General features: G+C 35.1%; 2 protein-coding genes across 2 annotated transcripts in view; one reads left to right on the forward strand and one right to left on the reverse strand.

Annotated features, from left to right (window-relative positions):
- LOC120636303 (monocarboxylate transporter 12) overlaps positions 1 to 2,658 on the reverse strand; it is a 35,059-nt gene extending 32,401 nt beyond the window's left edge. The window contains exon 1 of the mRNA XM_039907728.1: positions 2,464 to 2,658. The gene's annotated coding sequence lies outside the window, so the exon portion shown is untranslated. The remainder of the gene's footprint in view (positions 1 to 2,463) is intronic.
- Positions 2,659 to 15,233: 12,575 nt separating this feature from the next.
- Positions 15,234 to 20,365, forward strand: LOC120636324 (trypsin epsilon-like). The gene is made up of 4 exons (XM_039907757.1): positions 15,234 to 15,528; positions 16,471 to 16,697; positions 17,627 to 17,802; positions 20,218 to 20,365. Exons 1-4 carry the CDS (start codon positions 15,249 to 15,251, stop codon positions 20,363 to 20,365), a joined length of 831 nt encoding a protein of 276 aa, XP_039763691.1. The 5' UTR covers positions 15,234 to 15,248.
- Positions 20,366 to 20,597: the final 232 nt, after the last annotated feature.

Consider the following 20,597-nt stretch of genomic DNA (forward strand, 5'->3'; position numbering starts at 1 on the left):
ACGTGCTCTAATTTTTAAATTTTTAAGGAAGAGTACCTACTTGCAGACCGTTTTCGAAATAGTACCTACGAAGGTTGGATGGGATGCGTCACTTATCGACGTCAGCAATTTATAATACTTACTTTATCATGATAAGTAGGTAAATTAATGTTAGGTACATACTATTTTCGAGCGCTTTAGGCGTTTTAATGAAAAACTATATCGATAGCCACTTAGAGATAACGTAAAAAAATTTAGTAGTTCGATAACAAAATGATCAACAGGATATATTACAAACATACTATACCAACCTTTTTACCTTTTCACCTATGTTGTGTATAAGTGTTTTTATATATAGGTTAAAGCTATCTAGAACACATTCATTTGATTTACTTGTTCATCCATCATAACCTAAACATTTTTTTTTAGTTTCACTTATTCAACTACTGAGTCGCTTCTATGTCAGCTTAGAGCAAATTCAATATCCATTAAGCAAATAATAAATTAGTGATGCGTCATTTGGTACCTAATTAGATATAGGTTAATCATAAAATAAATTATAAATATTATCTGTGGCAGATACAGAATAAATTAACATCGTTACGATCAACATCAACGCATTACCGGCCAACTACACAGCACGGGTATCCTCTAAAAATGTGAAAGGGCTTAGGCAATTGTCCAGGTGTCCTCACGTTGTTTTCCTTCGCTTTGTTAAAGCAAGGAATATTAAATTCATCAATAGCCTATTACAGTCCACTGGTGGACCACAGTCCTTTCCCAACGGGAGGGTTTGCCCTTAATCACCACGCTGGACAGTAGGATTGGTGAATACCAATCCGTCTGTCCAGCATTTTAGCAGTATATGTTTGTAGTAATATAAAGGACGCTGCTGCTCGTTTACCGCTATATTCCCTTAGTCACCTCGTATGAAAATCGCGGGAAGAGCAGGGGTGGTGATACAATATTCTGATCTGCTTTCACCACACGGTATCAATTGGTTGAATTAAAAACACAATATAACTCCGAAAAGTTATAGGTTCTTGCCCAGGATCGAATTCTGTCCCACCGAAAGGAAGGCCAAAGTCTTAAGCATTAGGCTATCACCGCATGTCAGAATAAAAACAATGGAAAAATTAGTAGCTTAATCATCATACCATGTGTAAACAAAGGAATTATGTTACGACTCATGTAACTGCACCTACTCGTGTAATTTTAAATGAATAAGTAATAGATTTTTGTGAAATGGACTGTTGAAAAAACCTTTTGTTAAAAATGATGGCGTACTTAAGAATAAAGTATGTTAACATACCACAAATATTTATTAATTATGGCTCACTAATTACCATTAAAATAGATAGAAAACGAATTATTAAATAAACCGATGAGTTATAAGCCCAAACACTGAAATCGATTCTAAAAGATTAACTTGCTTCTTTCATATCATTGCTAGATATATTTAGTGGAAACAACAAATATATATACATCTTAATACATATAATTCCAAGATAAGTAAACCTAAGCAGTTTGTCAGTTGAAAGTCGAATAGAATAAATAGCGATTTGTCTAACTTCCGAAGAATAATTATTTAGAGACGAAACCTTGAACTATTAAGCGATCTTTTGTTAATACATTATATACAATATGTTAGCAGTTTAGCTAGGAGCTTGGCAACACTAGTTTAAATAAAAAGACTCGTCCACGTGCTTCCTAAATGTTTCGGGCTCACAGTCTCCAAATAATTCGAGTAAATTACCGTGACTCAGCGAACAACAATCAAATACTCTGGATCGCGAACCAAAATGTACATTATGTATCGTTTGCAATTCACGTGAAAATACCCTTCTCAGATATCCGTAACGGACACCTTGTTGTCACAACGTTAATTGTTGCGATGACTTTTTTTTGACTTTAAATAAGAAAGTTTATCTTTGATATTATATTCTATTTGTATAGACATTTCAGATAAACCAAAAAAGAATTTCAGACAAAAGGCAACAAATAACATAATAAAGAATATCTACTTTGCTGAAATTCTTTTGATGTTATTTCGGTCCCATATTTTGACATCTTCAATTTTAGGCCTTTCGTTTTATGTTAAAGAATGAAATAATTACTAGCTAAGTAGATCTTATAAGAATAAATAATTTTCCATTTAATTTTAATCGTTGCCTGAATCTATTTTTCACACCGACTTTGTCTACTTTCATCTTTATTGGTGCCAATTTTGTTCTATATAATATCTCTATACTAAATAAACATTTCCAATAATTTATAATATTCTTTTACGTACAGTAAGTACCTAATACATAATTGACTCGTTTGTCAAATAAATACACATAATATAAACAATTATAATTACGGTACAAAAAGATATATTTAGTAATCAGGCGACAAAAATAAATTCTGGCGTTGCATTCGCTTTTTCATTCATGCAACTATAAATTGCTAAGCAATGCTGAAAATGTCAGAAAATATACCTACCTATGCTGTTTGGCTGATCAAAACTTGTCCGTGAATAGACCTTTCTGTCAAAAGTTTCACTTTTCAGCTGAGGTCCTTGTTGATAAAACTAAACTGGAATACGTGAACACTTTACGATGTCGTATGAGATATATTTAACGTTATACCCGCCGTGCGTTCACTCTCGAGCGCTGCCGCCTTCTCACTGACAATGACAACAAAAATAGCAGATAACTGAGAAAACAAGCGCTGGATGGTTGAAAAATGACTTAAGGTGAGGGCATACGGTATATATTCGGCATTAGTTGTAGATAGCGGTAACACAATAAAGAATACTTAGCTGAAATTCTTTTGATGTTATTTTGGCCAAATATTTTGACATCCTCAATTTTAAGCTTGAGTGATGGTTGTTAGGTGCATACAACCTTTCTTTTAATTTAAAGAATGAAATTATCACTAGCTAGCTATTATAAATAATTACTAATTTAATTTTAATCGCATCCTACTATATCCACTTTCATCTATATTGGTGCCAATTTTGTAAACTAAATTGACTTAGGTAACTAAAAATAGTGCAATCATTTTCCACGTGGAACGCTATTAATCTGTCAATAATGTTGTTTTAAAGGAACATCATCTTTTTTAGACTAGCCAATTTAGATTTAATTAGAGATTTGTTTACAACAGAATTGATACATTATTTAATTGTAGTAGGTACTTTTGTTCTTGAGCACACAGAAACATTTAGCTCATTTATTAATAAAGAATAGACGTATACTAAATTGAGGCGGTAATCGGATCAAAGGATTAGCTACATTTCTGCACACACAAACTTTTGAGCTAAACTATTAGAGGTAGATTTAAAAAGTCCTAAATTTATTTCATTTCCACGTGAAACGCTTTTAATCTTTCAATAATGTTGTTTTAAACGAAACAGCAATTCTTTTAGACTAGCAATTTGAATTCAGTTAGAGATTTGTCTACAACAGAATTGATGCCAATAACTAAGAAAGTAAAAATTGTAATACTATTGTTCTTCAGCACACAGGAAAATTTAGCTCATTTATTCACAAAGAACTAAACGCAATACTGAATTGAGGCGATAATGTGTCTTACTAATTCATTTATTAAGAGTGCATAACAGCATACCTACTGCGGATCAAAGAATTAGCCACATTTCTGTTATAAAACAAAATGTTCTCCACACAAATTTGAGCAATAAGATTAGCGGTAGCATTTAAGAAGTGCTGAATTTATTTCAGGGTCGAGTTAGCTAATTTAAATTTATACATATACTAGCGGTCCCTCGCGACTTCATCCGCGTACAAGTCAACCTTAAAAGATAAACATATGCTGTCACGGACTTTTTTTGGAACTTTTAAAGGGGAACAACTTTGTCGTACATGATTTTATCGAAACTTTAACCGTTTATGCAGCGCACGCACGCAAACGCTCTCAAAAAGAAAGAAGTTGTAAAAAAAACCTTTTGGTGTATGTACCTACCGTATATCTATTAATATACATGAAGTATGTAAACGGTTATTTCAATATGCCAAACAAACACTCCAATTTTATTATATGTATAGATTACGGAAGAGGTGATAAATAGCATTTAGAAATAGCTTAGTGAACTCGCGGACATAAGCAGTTTATTGAAGATTAGATCGATCAGTTCGAGTTTTCGCACTCTAAATATTATTTTCAGTGCAACAGTAAAGGTCCCCTGACAAGGTTGTGCTAAATTTTATGCTGCGCTGTTGAATAGTTAAGTGAAATATAAACAAACGGTATAAACAAACTCAGATTCGCATTTATGATATTTGTATTTTAAACAATATAAATATATAATTCTTTATTGACAACATAAGACGTGTGTCATATTATTTTCCAACTAAAAGATTAATGAAAATTTTATTTATTGATATAATTCAGCCGTCATGTTTTAGACATCGTAACATCCACTAACCAAAAATTAATCCCTACATAGTGTGTCGCGGCAGCTTTATACCACTCAAATCCCAACACATATTACCTATTTTAAAACTACACTACTTCACAATAGGAGGACAGCGTATACAGTATACTAGTAGTTCTGTAGGTCTATCCTCTTGTGATTTATAAAAAATGTTCTACCACTTGCAAAAATGTCCTGAGTAATCAATTTCACTTCGTCCGTTAAACCTATTTGATACGTAGTTGTTAAACAAAATACAAGTACAAAAGTACATCAGTACAATCCGCATTTTGGCTCGTTCCCTTAAATTTTGTTTGAGAGAACCAAACGTGCTTTAAAAATGCTCACATGCCTGCTGCCTATAATAATATGTAAATACATATTATGTTAAACCAAAACATTTTTCATTTATATTTGTAGTGTTTCATAAGTGAGGTAACCTAACCTTATTTTTTATATTATTGAAAAGATAGCTGGTTATTATAACGATAGGTGCCGATAGTCTTATACCGCTTCAGGATGTCTTTCGTCTATAGTAATAAAAAAAATATGTAGATACGATTGTACAGGTAATGATTTTGCAACCAGTTTTTTGTGGAGCACAAATAAAGCTTTATTTTTATTTTAAAATAAAAAATATATATTCTGTGACATTATCTGAGAAACTAAATCTATTTGATTTTATCTTTAAAAAAATCTCGCGATTTGATAAAGGTTATTTAGTAAACACGATAAAATAACATTATGATACAATATAAAAAAGTTGTCATACATTCAAGATTGCGATCTCCTTAGTAGTATTTCTTTAGTTGTTGAGTCTCGATAGTATATTATGTTCTTGGTAGCCGGTAGGGATCGTATTCCTATTATAATTTAAAAAACGAATATGGTATATAGCCATTATAACCTAATTTATTTAATCGTCACCATCCCTCCATCTACCGTCTCGGAAGTATATCGGTTTACCTTAATCCAACTATATTATCAGTCCCAACGTTAATCTTTAGAATAAGGTTGCCCTGATTGCATCGTAGCTTACAGCTTAAACCCTGGTTCGCTCTCGCACTAGCTACAACCTCCGTTGATGCTATAGCAAAAATATGCTTGATATCTGGCCAAGCAGGACTCATATTCATGCACCGAGGGTTCAGTACACCACGAAATTTGCAAGTTATGGTTGGTTAGTTTATGCCTCGTCATATTATTCTTACATATAAACTAAAATAAATTAATAAAGAAATCCTATATAATGTAGATCAAAACCAAACTTTTTTTTTAACAAAATACAGGGTTAGTGCTGTTTTAAAAAAAACAATGCTATTAAGAGACTTGGTTTAGGTTTATTTTTTCACATAATCTTTAACGACTGATATTCATTTTTTTTTTTTACAATAAATTTTATATGAAACCTGTTATGCATAATGATAGTTTTTATTGTAAAAAATAATGACTACTATTTTTAAACAATTACAAATCCGTATTCTAAACATGTTGATAGCTTTAGTTGTAAAAGTTGGCAGTGACGGACGGATTGACTGACCAAGCACCTGCGGCTTCCATTTCTTCCGTTTCGGTACGGAACCCTAAAAATAGGAGACTGAATATTTATTCATATGTCGTGTTTTATAGAGCGTGACAAGCTATTGGCCTCATGTTCGCTAACAACTGCTGATAACAAAATCACAAATAAAATTAATTATGTATTTCGAACATTTCGTACCACAATATTCATTAAACGTTACGGAATTAAAATGAATTGAATCGGACATATTTTTCATTTGGAGTATATGATATAAGTCCTAAGCAAAAAGTCAAAAATAATAGGATAGTCATAATAAAATATATGCGTACTACGTACGTAAAATATTACATCCAAATTTTATCTGCAGCCGAAGGATTTGTTCTTAAATATGCCAAGTGACGATGGTAGACTTCACACACCTTTGAGAACGTTTTGGAGAACTCTCAGGCCTGCAGGTGACCTCACATTGTTCTCCTTCACTGTTAAAGCGAGTGATATTTTAAGTGCCTTATATTAAAAACGCACATAACTCCGAAAAGTTAGAGGTGCGCTGCCGGCACTCGGTCAAAGGTTTGCTGCACTTATTATTTATTCATGTACAAGATTTTGTTCCAAAATAATTATTGTCTATACCCTTGTATGGCGAGGCATCGACCCAGATAACCTAAAGTTGTGAGGTCAGGTTTTGTAATAAATTTTCCTTTCTTGGGCATATCATGTAGTTTTATTTATAAATAAATTAGCAAAAACAGATGTTCCAGAAAGGTTAAGTAATCGTAATTTATTTGTTTTGATATTTACGCTTTTTATTATCATATTTACCTCTTAGCCAATATCTGACACGGATTCTGCGCTTGAAAACTTTATATAAAGTAGGTGCACAGTTTTGGAAACTTTACCATTAAGTTAAGAAGCGGTGATAGCCCAGTGTTTAAGATTGCGGCTTTACTTTCGGGGGCCCGAGTTCAATCCCAGAACGCACCTCTAACTTTTCCAAGTTATGTGTGTTTTAAATATTTAAAAAATAAAGTCAAAAAAAAAGTCAAAAGTCAAAAATATCTTTATTCAAGTAGGCCCACAGGTGGCACTTTTGATGCGTACATAAGAATTACACGGTAGTGAGATGATGGCGATAACCACATTCGTAAACTTAAAACTAAATAACATCGTAAAGCTGCATCCTAATGTTCTCCATAATGTTCTCGAAGGCATGTGAAGTCCATCAATGCGCACTTTGCCAGCGTGGTCCACCACGGCCTTAACCCTTCTCTTTGTGGGACTTTATTTATTATTGGGGTGTAAGGGGGAGGCTAGTACCAGTCAGCCTCCCAAAATGCCAACCTCACCTGCACGTGGTGCACCCTGCCGTCTAACCGACGAGGCTCTGGCGACCGACAAGTGGCGGTATAACGACTTCAAATTGGCTAGACTGAATAAATGGCACAGACCGGTGTCGGGCAGCAGCGACGCCGGTGCGATCAGTCTAGCCCTGCGATGACCAACCCGCCTGCCCAGCGTGGTCATTACCGGGCAAATCTTTGTATGAATGGAGAAAAGAAAGACCTATGTCCAGCAGTGGACGTCAATTGTTTGAGATGATGATGATGATGATGATTTATTATTAGGTATGGATAGAAAACTTTGCAGAACGTTCAGATTAATTTAAATAAATAATACGTTATCTCTCTTTTTTTTTTTTCTATATTCGCAAGTTAGCTCTTAACTGCAATCTCACCTGGTGATAAGTGATGTTGCAGTCTAAGATGGTAGCGGGCTAACCGGCTAGGGAGTATAGTAGTCATACCACTAACAGTTTTTACGCGACATCGCACCGCAGTAAATCGCTTAGTGGCACGTCTTTGTCGGTAGGGTGGTAACTAGCCACGGCCAAAGCCTCTTACCCGACCAAGCCAGAAAAAAATCGGAAATTATAAATTCTCCAATTGCCCCTGCCGGAATCGAACCGGGGACCTATTTAAATTCACAGCGCTCACCACTGCACCAGTGAGGTCGTCATTCTCGGACCTACATGCTAGTAGATTTACTGACATCTTATGGAACCAATGCATTTCTACTCATGACCTGAGGGAGACAAATTGAATTATCTTATTCTTAAGCAGTTTCATTTATTATTTGTTTTGGTATTCATTAATTAAACTGCCTATCGATATATATATTTATAAAAACACATTAAACAAATAACAAGATAGTAAATACATCATCATATCAACCTGTTACCGGCCCACCACAGGGCACGAGTCTCCTCCCACAATGAGAAAGGGTTAAGGCCGTAGGCCACCACGCTGGCCCAGTGCGCATTGTTGTACTTCATATCCCTTTGAGAACATTATGGAGAACGCTTAGCCATGCAGGTAAATACATATTCAGCATTAATAATATCTTAGTCAACCAAATTTATAAATTTATTCCTACTCGTTAAGTTAATTACCTTATTTGATGGCAGTCGTAATCTTGAGTTGAAAGTTGTCATACTATGCAATAAATATAACGACAATCATTACATTGTTACATTAAGTGCTATATATATTAATAACCTATATAATAAAATCAGTACCTAAGTGTTAATAATAGTTAGGACTGATAGTACTCAAAACGCGTTGGCACGCTTACCTGACCGTGTATGGTGATTAGATTGGTCTTATAAGCGTAAGGCCAGCTGGTCCGGTCATTGTAGGTAAGGGTGTCAAGGTGTTCTTTATAGGATAATCGTTTACTTGTAGCTTGTATGCGTGCTTGCTTGAGTATAAGGAAAACCCTATAAACGTTTAGTAAACTGCATAATAATATAAGTTAGAACAGGTTTCGTACTAAAATGGTATAAATGAAACCCTTACTACTTAGCTTGTTCACTCAGTTTTTTGACTTTTTGACTGCCAATGGGCGCAGTAGCAGCCCTGCTTTCTGAGTCCAAGGCCGTGGGTTCAATTCCCACACCTGGAAAATGTTTGTGTGATGACACAAATCATCAGTCATCATTCACCAGTCATCTTATTACCTTTGACACAAGTTACGCTTACTTTGGGGCTAGAGGGCGATGTGTGTATTATCGTAGTATATTTATTCATTTAGTATATCATCTGACTATCATCATTTTCAACCCATTACCGACTTACCCCTAGGCTACCACCGCTTGATCCTTACCCTCAGTCTCGGAACAGAGGACCTCTCAAAAAGGAAATAAGGCATATACCCACCACTCTACTCTAATACGGATTGGTGGGCTTTAAGGATTATTAACACACCTTAGTTTCAAAAGCTGGGACTGACGGCTAAATGTTCCGGGCCGGAAATGAGAGTTTCAGTGTAAAAGAACCAATAGCTAACAATTTTTTGCGGTCCTAGCTTATTCTTATTTCAGTAATATTATCAATTTGGAATTTTGAATCTTATCTTACTTCATTGCTAAAGTGGCGGATATTGGAGAGTTTAAAGAGAGATTTTAAGTAGGGTTTCTAGGTCAAGTGGCTCATAATACAAGAGGACTCAATTTGCTGAATGTAAAATATCATTTACCGCATAGTTTTAAACGTGAGCAAAAATGCCGTTCTCGCTCTTATCTCCGAAGAGTAAAATGCGAACAAAAAGGAAATAGAGCAGCGTTGAATAGCATAGTTTAATCAGCAATCGTGTTTTATTAACTAACTTAATTATGCATTCTTCTTTTGTTTTTAGGTCGATTAATTTAATTATAACCAACTATTTATAAAGCGACTTTTTGACTATCTCCCTAGCGCTGTCATCTTACGAGTAGCGATCCGAATTTTCGAGTCCAGGTCCGATTTCCGAATTTTCACTGGGTCCCTGGTAGGCGGATTCGGCCGTAGCGACAAAGACGTGCTGCCATGAGATTTAATTACTCCGGTGCACTGCCGAAATAACTGCTATACCCCTAAAAGGCTAGCCTGCTATCATCTTCGGGTACCTTGTAGTGGAATATAAAAAGCCTTTTTTAAACTATAAATAAAGGGAAATACACGCCTAGCTGGATGTGCAGTACGCAACACTAGATGCATGGCATAAAACTGCTTCTGCCAGGCGCTGAACACAGTACACACTACAGTTTCATACAACACTTGTTGCTGTACCCTTGTGCCTGCCACAAGAAATGCACAACAAACACGTGTGCAGCACACACGTGTTTGTTGTGCATTTCTCTAATGTATCGCCTCAAGGTGCCCCAAGCCTTGGTGAACGAATCCGATTTTTTAGTCAACTGGATCGCCTATAAATATAGGTAGCAACAATTCGCAGGGCAAGTAAAGAACACGTCCTACAAAATGTCGCCCTGTGACCATCAACCTGACACGTTGATGAACCTGATGGGTGCCTGTAATTACACTCCGGTGTAATTACAGGCACTAGGCAGGCATTAGGCTTAATATTAGGTCTGTATCTGTCTGCAGTGTGGGACCGCCCCGCACTTTGCAGACTGGAATACAGCAATGCTGCTAGAAAAAATACTATCTAAAAAGTACTTCCCCGGATGAGTTCTACTGCTACCAACAAATAGTTTTCAAATTTCATTTATTTTTATTTTGGAGCAGTCAATATAAATGCGTCAAGTTTAAATATCCGAAGAAATATTCATCGTCGCTGCGAACGAGTCATTTGTTTCGTCGCAAACGACTTTATACAGTAGGGTTGTCTGTCGGCTTATGGAGTTTTCAATGGTTCCAATGGTAATCTCCACAAATCTTACTTGCAATAAACGTTGTCTGGGTGGTGACTTGAACTTCATCGTTCGTTTTAATATAGAAAACATTCAGCAACAATTAAGCTTATCTTGATCTGTTTGGTGTTGATAATAAATAAGTAACGATAGTTATTTTTTTTAACTAGTATTTAATCTGTAGTAAAAATTTCAATACAATTCTAGGACATTGTAACCAAGGAAAATATGTTAACAGTCCTTTTAATTAAAATATGAAGCATCATATATGTTAACGATGAACGATTTGGGAAAGTATATCCATGGTCGAAATTATGTTTTTTTTTAAAGGTTCCTAGGACCACTTTTTATCGTTAAGGGTTGGTATTTCCATAATATGATGCTCTTTTTATGCGGCGTAGTATGTCTTCTCATGCAGGTCACGAGTATAGGGATGATATGGGACGAGGTCAACAGTGCAGCTCGAAACCATTCATCGTTATGCAACACTAGCAGATGTTCATTGCCCCACAATGAGTAGTAGGACAATGGCTTCAAACAATTACCAAATATATATTTTTTTTTATTCCAGGTTAACCTGTTAGAGAGTATGAAAGTTATACGTACGAGAGAGAATTAAAGTTACGAGTATATAATTGAATTACTACACGGACCGTGAAACTCCTGTATTTTCAAATTTAATTTTCTTGACCTTTCCAAGGCTTTTGACCTTATATACTACGAAAAGCTTTGGGAAAAGTCATGTCTTAAAGTTTTGGTATAGCTCACAAACAAATCGAGACAAATGGGCTGACATGTACTCAGCGGCTTATTACCTTGAATGTGGGGTTAAACAGGGTGGCCTGACATCTCCTGCTCTAATTTATATACTAACCGGTTGCTCTATAGACGGGACTTAATAATTTAAGCTATGTAAACGATATGGTTTCGCTGAGTCCATCAATTAGTGCACTTAGGAAGCTTCTCCGGATATTTTAGCACTATGTAGCGTCTAATGGACTATTAAAAAGAGTGAGATTTTAGTCTTCCTGGTAAAGGTAATTCCAGACCAGGAATCTGGGCCACTTGGTAACAGAGGACTTGAACGTTAATAAATAAAGAAGAAGAAGATATAGAGAAAGAGCGTAGGGCATTGGCGCTCAGATGTAATATGATAGCCCGCAAGTTTGTACCCTGTACAATGGAAGTAAAGCAAACACTTTTGAGAGCATATTGCCAAACATTTTATAAGTGCAGCTTGAGGGTGTCATATACGCAGAGGGCCTATAACGACATACATATACAGTATAATAATGGCTTCAGAGTATTGATGGTACTGCCGCGCTGCTGCAGTCTTCTTCTGTTTGCGGAGAATGACTTTGATGAATTTTACGCAATTATGAGGAAAAGGTATGCAGTAATGATGAGCAGGATATGCGGAAGCTCCTACATAATTTTGAATATTTTAAGCAAAAAATGGGAAAATACCTTTATGGAGCTTTAGGTAGGAACGCACTCATACACTAAAAAAACACCCGGTTAAGTTTGTTGCGGGCTTTTTCTTAGGCCAGGAAGCGTTTGGAATCCTCGTAGCTTTAGTTTTAAGTCATAGCGTCAAAATCCCGCCAGGAATTGAACCCGGGACCTCGTTGTCAACTATAATTTAACGTTTCATATAAGTGCGTTTTGCTGTAATTTGGCTGATTGAGGTATTCATACTGTAGATGGTGCATAACAGGAAAAAAAATGTGTTTGTGACAACCCTATTCTCTCCACAAGCGCGTCAGTAATATTGTTACGTGCGGCTTGTTGAACTACTTCGATCCTTGTGATCCTTACGCGTAATTTGCTCGCCAGCTTTAAGCATTATATTTATTTTTTCAATAGAAAGAGTCCCGTCAGTAACCCGCCTATCCAGCGTGGTGATTATACACACCCTCCCGGTTTGAGAGGCCTTTAGTCAAGCAGTGGACTGTTATTATTATAAGCTATTGGTGGTTCATGAAAGTCTGCAAATATCAATCGATTGCGTTTGTTTTAACGTTGACCGAAGCTGGTAATTGGATGGGTGACTGAACGTCAGCCAATGTTTGGCCTATATCTTTCCATCACGCGAGGCGCTTTAATTGTTCTGATCAAATTAATTGTAAGAGTCAAAATAATTATTTTGAATCTTTTTAAATAAGCTGAACGTATTTTTTTAACCGGTGGCGGAGTTTAAGGCATTATCTCTGATTAAAACCTTATTTGACAAATCGCTTTAAAATAATACATTGGTAAAAGTTGTAAATTTCCGTCCTTAATAATAAGGGCAAAAGTACGTCTCTTTATTTTTTTTGTTTGTTTGTGTGGTGCAATTTATACTGTGTGGTTTATTGTAACGCACTGTGAGACTTCTAAATAAAGTACGTGAATAGTAAATACCGTGTATGGAGTTTGCGTTGACAACCCTACAATTGCTAACGCTACAAATAACTCGATTACGAGCGCTCGATTGCCTAAATCCTAATCTTAGAGAGATGGGACACAATCATTTTATACGATGTTGATTTATTTGAACTACTAATCAATCGCTGAAGTACCTTCTTGGTTGCTTAGGCAACTATCCAGTTATAACTCGTGCTTTTCGTGTTACATACCTCACAACTAAAGATGACCATTGGTTTCAAACACTTGTGATTGTACCAAAACTGCTTTAGTGTTTGCAAATTGTATTTATCAAAATTGGGTGTCGAAATTTTACGTTGTTCAAATTATATGCGGCTGATGTCGTGCTTAATTCGCCCCGTACACTTTTAATGATTTTCTTATCTCTCCGGAATTTATGCCGATTTTGGTATTAATTTTTTTCATTGAGACGGCCATCTTGTTGGCCCATTTAAATTTGGTGCATCATTTTTATGACTTTCGAAGGTAATTTTAGAATTTATCAACGGCTTTTATACGGTCTCTCCAATTCAATTAACTTTATATACTTTGTTATATACATATCGTTAGATTACGTGTTAATTGAAGTCCAAAGTGTTGACCCTATTTGTCTGGCAAGCTTCACAAAAGCAATTATAAGCGCCCGATTGGCTGATGCCTACAAACTGGAGATTATTTTATAAATTTTACATACGTTCTACATATTATATTTACAGTACCATTTTACTTATGAACTCTATTTGTTTCTAAAATACCTAGTATTTTTACTAATGTGTAGAAACACAACAATTCATGTATAAGTGTCTATTCGCTTGTTTGTGAAATTTTTTTAGGGCTCAAAATAGCAACGTATTTGAAAAAAAACAAATAGCTTGTATTTTGGAGACGGACATACAATACTTTTTATCCAGGTAAATCAAACTGTTCCGGCGTTTGTTATAAAAAGTCTCGCAACGTAGCGTACCTACAGCAATTTTGTTTGTCGCATAGTTTAGGATTGCAAATTCATCCACAAAATATACAATAACTTGGATATTTTTTATCACCCAAACACGTGCTTGCTAAATACTACATGTTTATAAATATTCAAAAATGTTACTAAATTTTATTACTTTTTTACATTAATTTATAACAATCTAGAATTTATTTAAAAAAATATTAAAGCCTAATGAACAACGTCATATTGTTTTCAAATGATATATATTCACTCTACCTAATATTCTTGTATGTGTATTTGTACTTTTAGTATTATTTTTAATAATCGTATTACTTAAACTATTTAATTTCAATATAGGTAGGTATATTCCACGCAAACGATTAGCATTTTTATTGCCAGTGATTAACAAAATTAACATTTACTGCATACCATAAAAAAACAGTAGGTAATTGAAAATCCGCAGTAACAACGCTAACAAGTGTTTCTATTTGCATGGATATATCTTACAATAAATATTTTTATTGTTTATGTAAATAAATAGTTAAGAGTAAATAATATTTATTTGATATGATACCTAATATTTCTCTACACTTACCGGGACTTTGCACTAGATTTGAATAAAGTTATCACGTTTTCCCGCACATGAATAATCAATATAAGTCTTTGTGAAGTTTCCTTTCCGAGTATATTAATATTTTAACTATTCTAAATGACGTAGAATATTTTAAAACATCGTTTTTCATTTATCATCATATCGTGATAGGTATCTAATATAGTTAATGTTTGTATTGTCGAAATATTTATAGGCCGAATAGGTTATGTTAAGTGCTTGGATATGCCGCGCGCGGCGCTGTGGCGACCGGCGGTGGGCAACTGACTGCGCGAAGGCGGGCGGCTGAACTCTCAAACTGAACCTTACGGACGTTCCATGCCGCAAAATGCGCTGTTCCAAATTCAAACAGCAATTCCTTATAGTGGAAACGAGATAGCAAACATTTCAAGCGTGAACATCTATTTCTGTTATTTACTTCATGATTTATTTATCGCTATTTTACGTTTGAAACTCCTGCTTTCATTTCATCAGAGCTACTATTTCTTAGTTATACTAGATGTACAAGAGCTGAAATATTTAATAAAAAAATTTTTGAGCAAAAATAACGTCTCGTAGTTGACCTTTTATAAACAAATTTTTTTAAAGCTGATTTCGAAACGGTAAGACTTTACCGCCTTCTTTCAGTCAGTCGTTGCGATTATAGTGCTAGTGGTTGTAATGAAAATGCTATACGCGGTAATTAAAATGACTGCCGTGCACGTGTTCCTTCGTACTAACAAAATAGAGTGCCATTTAAAAGACTTGGGCGAAGTTGCGAGAAATAATTGGACTCATATTCTGAAGGCTGTAGAGAACCGTATTGTTGGAGGAACCGCCACTACTCCGGATAAGTACCCATTTTTGGTACAGTTTTACAACCGTGGCGGGCTCTGCGGTGGTACCATTTTGACGAGCAAAACAGTTATGACGGCGGCACATTGTTTTGGTCATAACAAAAATTTGGAGGAAATGAAAATATTCACAAGTACTTACTACTTATAGTGAACCTTTTAAGATTATCTGTTTAGATAGGCTGTGTAATATTAATGTGTAGCCATTTTTTATTTAATATTACTGGCTATTAATGCATGGCCAGTAATATTAAATAAAAAATGTTAAATAGTTATAAAAAAATCTGTGATGGATTATTTACGGAATTTATTTTAATTGGGAGGAACTTTAAAGTAATCCACTGTAAACCAGTATTTTTAAAATTTAGGCGAAATCTTATAATGTGGTATTATCTACACAACGACAAAGTGACTGGATTAATATTTAGGATAATCCTCATCCCAAGTAGCGCAGTGCAATAGAGCCTTCGTCAATAACATAATTTTGCAAAAATAATAAAAGTATTTAGATTTTTTTAATCCCAGGAATATTAATAAAAAAAATAAAAAAAATGTGCGTTATTACGTTATTGGCTGAGTTTGAGCATTGCGCTATATTACATTATGCCACGGTAAGTAAATGCGGATGGAACCGCACTGCAAGGTCTAATTGTAAAGTTGTTTTCTATACCCTCAGCGTAAGTATTGTATATTTTTCTCCGTACTCCCACTGCAAAAATAAATGCAACAGGAAGCCTTTTAAATTACACTTTTAATTAAGTAGCTATATTTTCTGCCGTAGTTTGGTACCGCTGCACGATTTTTACCTATATGTATGTTACTCTCGCCTTTTTTTTTGTGTGGAAATCCCATGGATACATGGATGGATACCGAATAAAACCCCACTGGTGACAAGCAGTCGCGACGTAGCTAGGGCACGGGAATGCTTTCGCACACATCGGCGGGCGCCGCTAGCCCGGTCGGACCCTCCTCTGGGACATACTAAAATTGCCCTACAAATCGCCGAAGGCGCACTCATGTTAAGCTCGCCTAGTCTAACCAATCAAAGTTTTAATAGAAGTTCAAATTACTTCCAGACTCCCGTTTCACCTTTGATTTTAATGCACGCATTCATGGAGTATGGAGTTTCGCAGTACATGAGGATTATAATGTTAAATATGTTTTTGCCAACGACATCGCTATAATTATGATACACGACAAATTCATGTTCAGTCCTCAAGTTCAAAAGGCGACACTTGTTGATACAGACGTTTGGATGAAGGAGAAAGAAGATTTTATAGCGACCGGCTGGGGAGAGACAAAGGTAAATTTATTTCTTGAATCATTTGTGGCGTATGTTTATTCTTTCGATGGACTTATAACACTTCACTTGTACACCACATCAATAAATAATATATAATACTTACAAGATATAAAAAAAAGAAACATGAACAAATAAGTGGAATACAAAAGAATGAAATAATGCTTATTCTAATAATAATAATCTTTATTTACTGATATTATTCATCCATTTATCATTTATAAAATAAAATAAAAATAAATTAAAAAAAATAAAAATTGCATTAGTTAAAAGATACCTTATCTGTGTTAGTATCTTATTTGGCATGTCCTCCATTTACATGACATTATTTCTCTCTAATATTTTTCAACGAGCCAATTTGTCTATAGGTACATTTTTTTTCTTCAAATACGTTCTGATTTTGCAACATACTTTATTGTTTATACTAAAAAAATTGCTTCTTTGCTCAAGACCAAAAACTTGAGAGCAGTCACCGCTTAAATATGATATATAAAATAAAACTGTCGTATTGATATATATTGTGTCTTACCGTTCACGTTCATGCAACTTGCTTACCGTCGCGCGTCCTTTCATTTAGTCCAGGGTCTACCAACACTGGGTTTTGCGTTTGTAGACCCTGGAGGTAGGCGTTCCTTGAGACCTGACCTGAATCATCGAGCTATGTAGATAAATAAATAAATAAATAAATAAATAAATATACTAAGACAATACACACATCGCCACCTAGCCCCAAAGTAAGCGTAGCTTGTGTTATGGGTACTAAGATGACTGATGAATATTTTTAGGAATTCTATATAAATAAATACTTAGAAAATACATATAAACACCCAGACACTGAAAAACACTTTTGCCAATTGTCATCAGCTTTCCAACTTGTTGAGGGATCGGTTACTCTATATAGCTTAGAATTATTAAATTTTATTGTGTTTTAGTATGGGGAAGGAATAAAGAATCAAGACTTAAGGAAAGTTCATTTACACTATGTAAGCAAAGAGAAGTGTGAAGCTGAAAACAATTTGGAGCTAGGCCCTGAGATGTTTTGTTTGCACGGGGACGGTGAACGCGACACATGCCGCGGAGACTCTGGTGGTGGAGTTCTTTGGAAAGAGTAAGGTTTCGTGTAACCTAGACCATCATCATCACCATCATCATCATCATTATCGTCATCATCATCATATCATTACAGGGCACGGACCTCCTTCCACAATAAGAACTGGTTGACTCCACACGCCTTTGAGAACATTATGGTGAACTCTTTGGCATGCAGCATGCCTCACGATGTTTTCCTTTACCGTTGATTCGAGTTTTATTGATTTGAACGCACATAACTTAGAAAAGATAGAGGTGCGTGCTGGGTTTCGAACCCAGCCCAGCACAGAATTCGTAATCTAGATAATTCGTAATTTTTGTTTGTATACTTACCATTATTTTATTGTAATTTGTTAAAACTTAACAAATTACAATTTTAATTTTAATGAAAGAAGCTTCGCTCTTCTATTAAAATGACACAAGGGTAGTAATACTACTCTTAGAAGAAGACTTCAGCGTTGTATTGATACTATTTTTTTTCTTTTTTAACCGAAATAAAGTATTTTATTCTTATTTATACATGAAAGTGACAAAATGATAGAAAATCGCACGTAAACCTAAGAAATAACCGCTCACATATCAGAATACAAATTAGGGCTCTGTAGTCATGCCAATAAATGACGAACAATTTGACGGCCGACTGGCGCAGTGGGCAGCGACCCTGCTTTCTGAGTCCAAGGCCGTGGGTTCGATTCCCACAACTGGAAAATGTTTGTGTGATGAGCAATAAGTGTTTTTCAGTGTCTGGGTGTTTATATGTATTTTCTAAGTATTTATGTATATATAATTCATTAAAATATTCATCAGTCATCTTTAGTACCACAAGCAACTTTAGTATCATAACACAAGCTACGCTTACTTTGGGGCTAGGTGGCGATGTGTGTATTGTCGTAGTATATTTATTTTAATAAATACCGTAGACCATTTTTCTTAGAAGACAGACATAGGTTTATAATTAAATACAACTTTAGGGATTCGCTTTCCTTCCCTCTCAGTCATTAACAATATGCAGATTAATTATTGGCAATAATATTAGCGTGTATTATGCGTGGTATTGCCGTGTGGTGACGGCAGATCAGGATACAGTTGTCCCCACCCCTTCTCTTCCCGCGGGTGTCGTACGAGGCGACTTAGGCAATGTAATAGGGAACTTGTTGACTATGGGAAAAACCTCCAGTTGGGAGAGGCCTTTAGTAAAGCAGTGGGCTGGTACAGGCTGTTGATGATGATGCCCCGTATCCCGTAGATTATTCTGCTCACCAATAGATCAATAATATTCGTGTTGTGATTATAATCTATAATATGTTCAAGATCTTTCAATAGTGTAGTTTAAGGTTTAATTTTATAAACAAACATTTGACCTCTCAAATCAAATTTATATTAACTAATGAAATACATGCGATAAAAGGCTTTTATAAACGTGCTTGTGAAGCAATATTATAGTTTCTGAATAGAACGGCTGTGAAAGTTGGACAGAATGGCGAATTAATAAGGGCTTCTTGTTTGACTTCGGAACCCCGTAGAAATACATTAACATTAAAATAAACAAAGTTTCTGAGTGCAACAGGTGAAACCAATTAACTCTTGCGTATAGGTAAAAGGTTAAATAAAAAATAACAGAAAGCTCTCCGCCTGTAGTAGTTTACATTAAAACTAACAAGTTTGACTTTTTTTAACTCGATAGTTTGTGTAATTTAATATTCAATATTATACATAAATAGTAGTATGTAGTGCATTATGATACTAGCGTGCATGGTATAGATATAGATAATTTCTGGCTGTATTGTGTATTAAAACTAATATCACAACATGTGCGGTAATTGAAAGTAAAAAACACGCTCATTTAATATCGTGGATTATGGAGTCCTGAAGTGAATAAGATCCACGAGCAAGTGTGATCAAAAAGTAAAGGAAAATATTAATAGGGGAGAGAGGGGCTAGTTGTAACATTTTTTCTTTTTTCGATGGGGTACCTAAACTAATGAGTATTTTAATAGAAAAGAGGTTTTAAATGAGTAATCATTTATTCGGAACTAAATTTCTACAATATTTTTTTCCTGAATCTATAATCAATTAGCGTTTATGGCACTTTTTGTGGAAAGTTGCGCTTGTTACAACTTACCACGTTTTTGGGGTAAGTTGTAACTAGTTTGGGGCAGGTAGTAACTTCATAATATAAATATAGGTTTCATTATTTAAGGCTTGCATAATAAAAGTACCAAACAAATAATATGAAAATTGTATTTCTTACGAACGAATGTAGTGAACACTTATTATTTTCTGTAACAATATGTATGCGATATCTTAAAGAGCACGTTGAGTTTAAAAACAAAACAAAATTTTTGAAACCGGCCGGAATTAAGCTGTTACTACTTACCCTCGTTATAACAAGCCCCTGTCTCCCCTATCCTTAAATTTAAATATTTGTTTTCAGTGTTATAGTCGGAATAATATCTCATGGTCGCAACTGCGCTGAAGCGCCTGGTGTGTACGTTAAAGTTAATTTTTTTCATTCCTGGATAAGAAAAACTGTGAAAAATCTTTATAGAATATTTTGTGATTTTCATAAAAATAAAGGTTAAATTTTATTTTCTCGTTTTATTCAACTAGTGGTTAACGCCTAAGTTAAGCCTGGACTAGTAATAAGGGACAATAAAGCGTTGATTTTTTTTCTTTTACTCCATTACAAGTTACAGTTATATTAAACCCATAACTCTTATGGGTTTCTAGGCGACAACGTACCGGAACGCTAAATCGCTTAGCAGCACGTCTTTGTAGGTAGGATGGTAGCTCGCTTCGGCAGAAACCTCCGAC

This window comes from Pararge aegeria, chromosome 3 (assembly GCF_905163445.1).
Source record: "Pararge aegeria chromosome 3, ilParAegt1.1, whole genome shotgun sequence".
Taxonomy (NCBI): domain Eukaryota; kingdom Metazoa; phylum Arthropoda; class Insecta; order Lepidoptera; family Nymphalidae; genus Pararge; species Pararge aegeria.

What these genes read in the sequence shown, in the direction of transcription:
- LOC120636324 (XM_039907757.1), top strand. Translation starts at nt 15,249, where the DNA reads ATGACTGCCGTGCACGTGTTCCTTCGTACTAACAAAATAGAGTGCCAT. An exon ending in GGAAATGAAAATATTCACAA is followed by an intron (nt 15,529 to 16,470) that starts GTACTTACTACT and finishes AATTACTTCCAG; the next exon opens with ACTCCCGTTTCACCTTTGAT. An exon ending in CCGGCTGGGGAGAGACAAAG is followed by an intron (nt 16,698 to 17,626) that starts GTAAATTTATTT and finishes ATTGTGTTTTAG; the next exon opens with TATGGGGAAGGAATAAAGAA.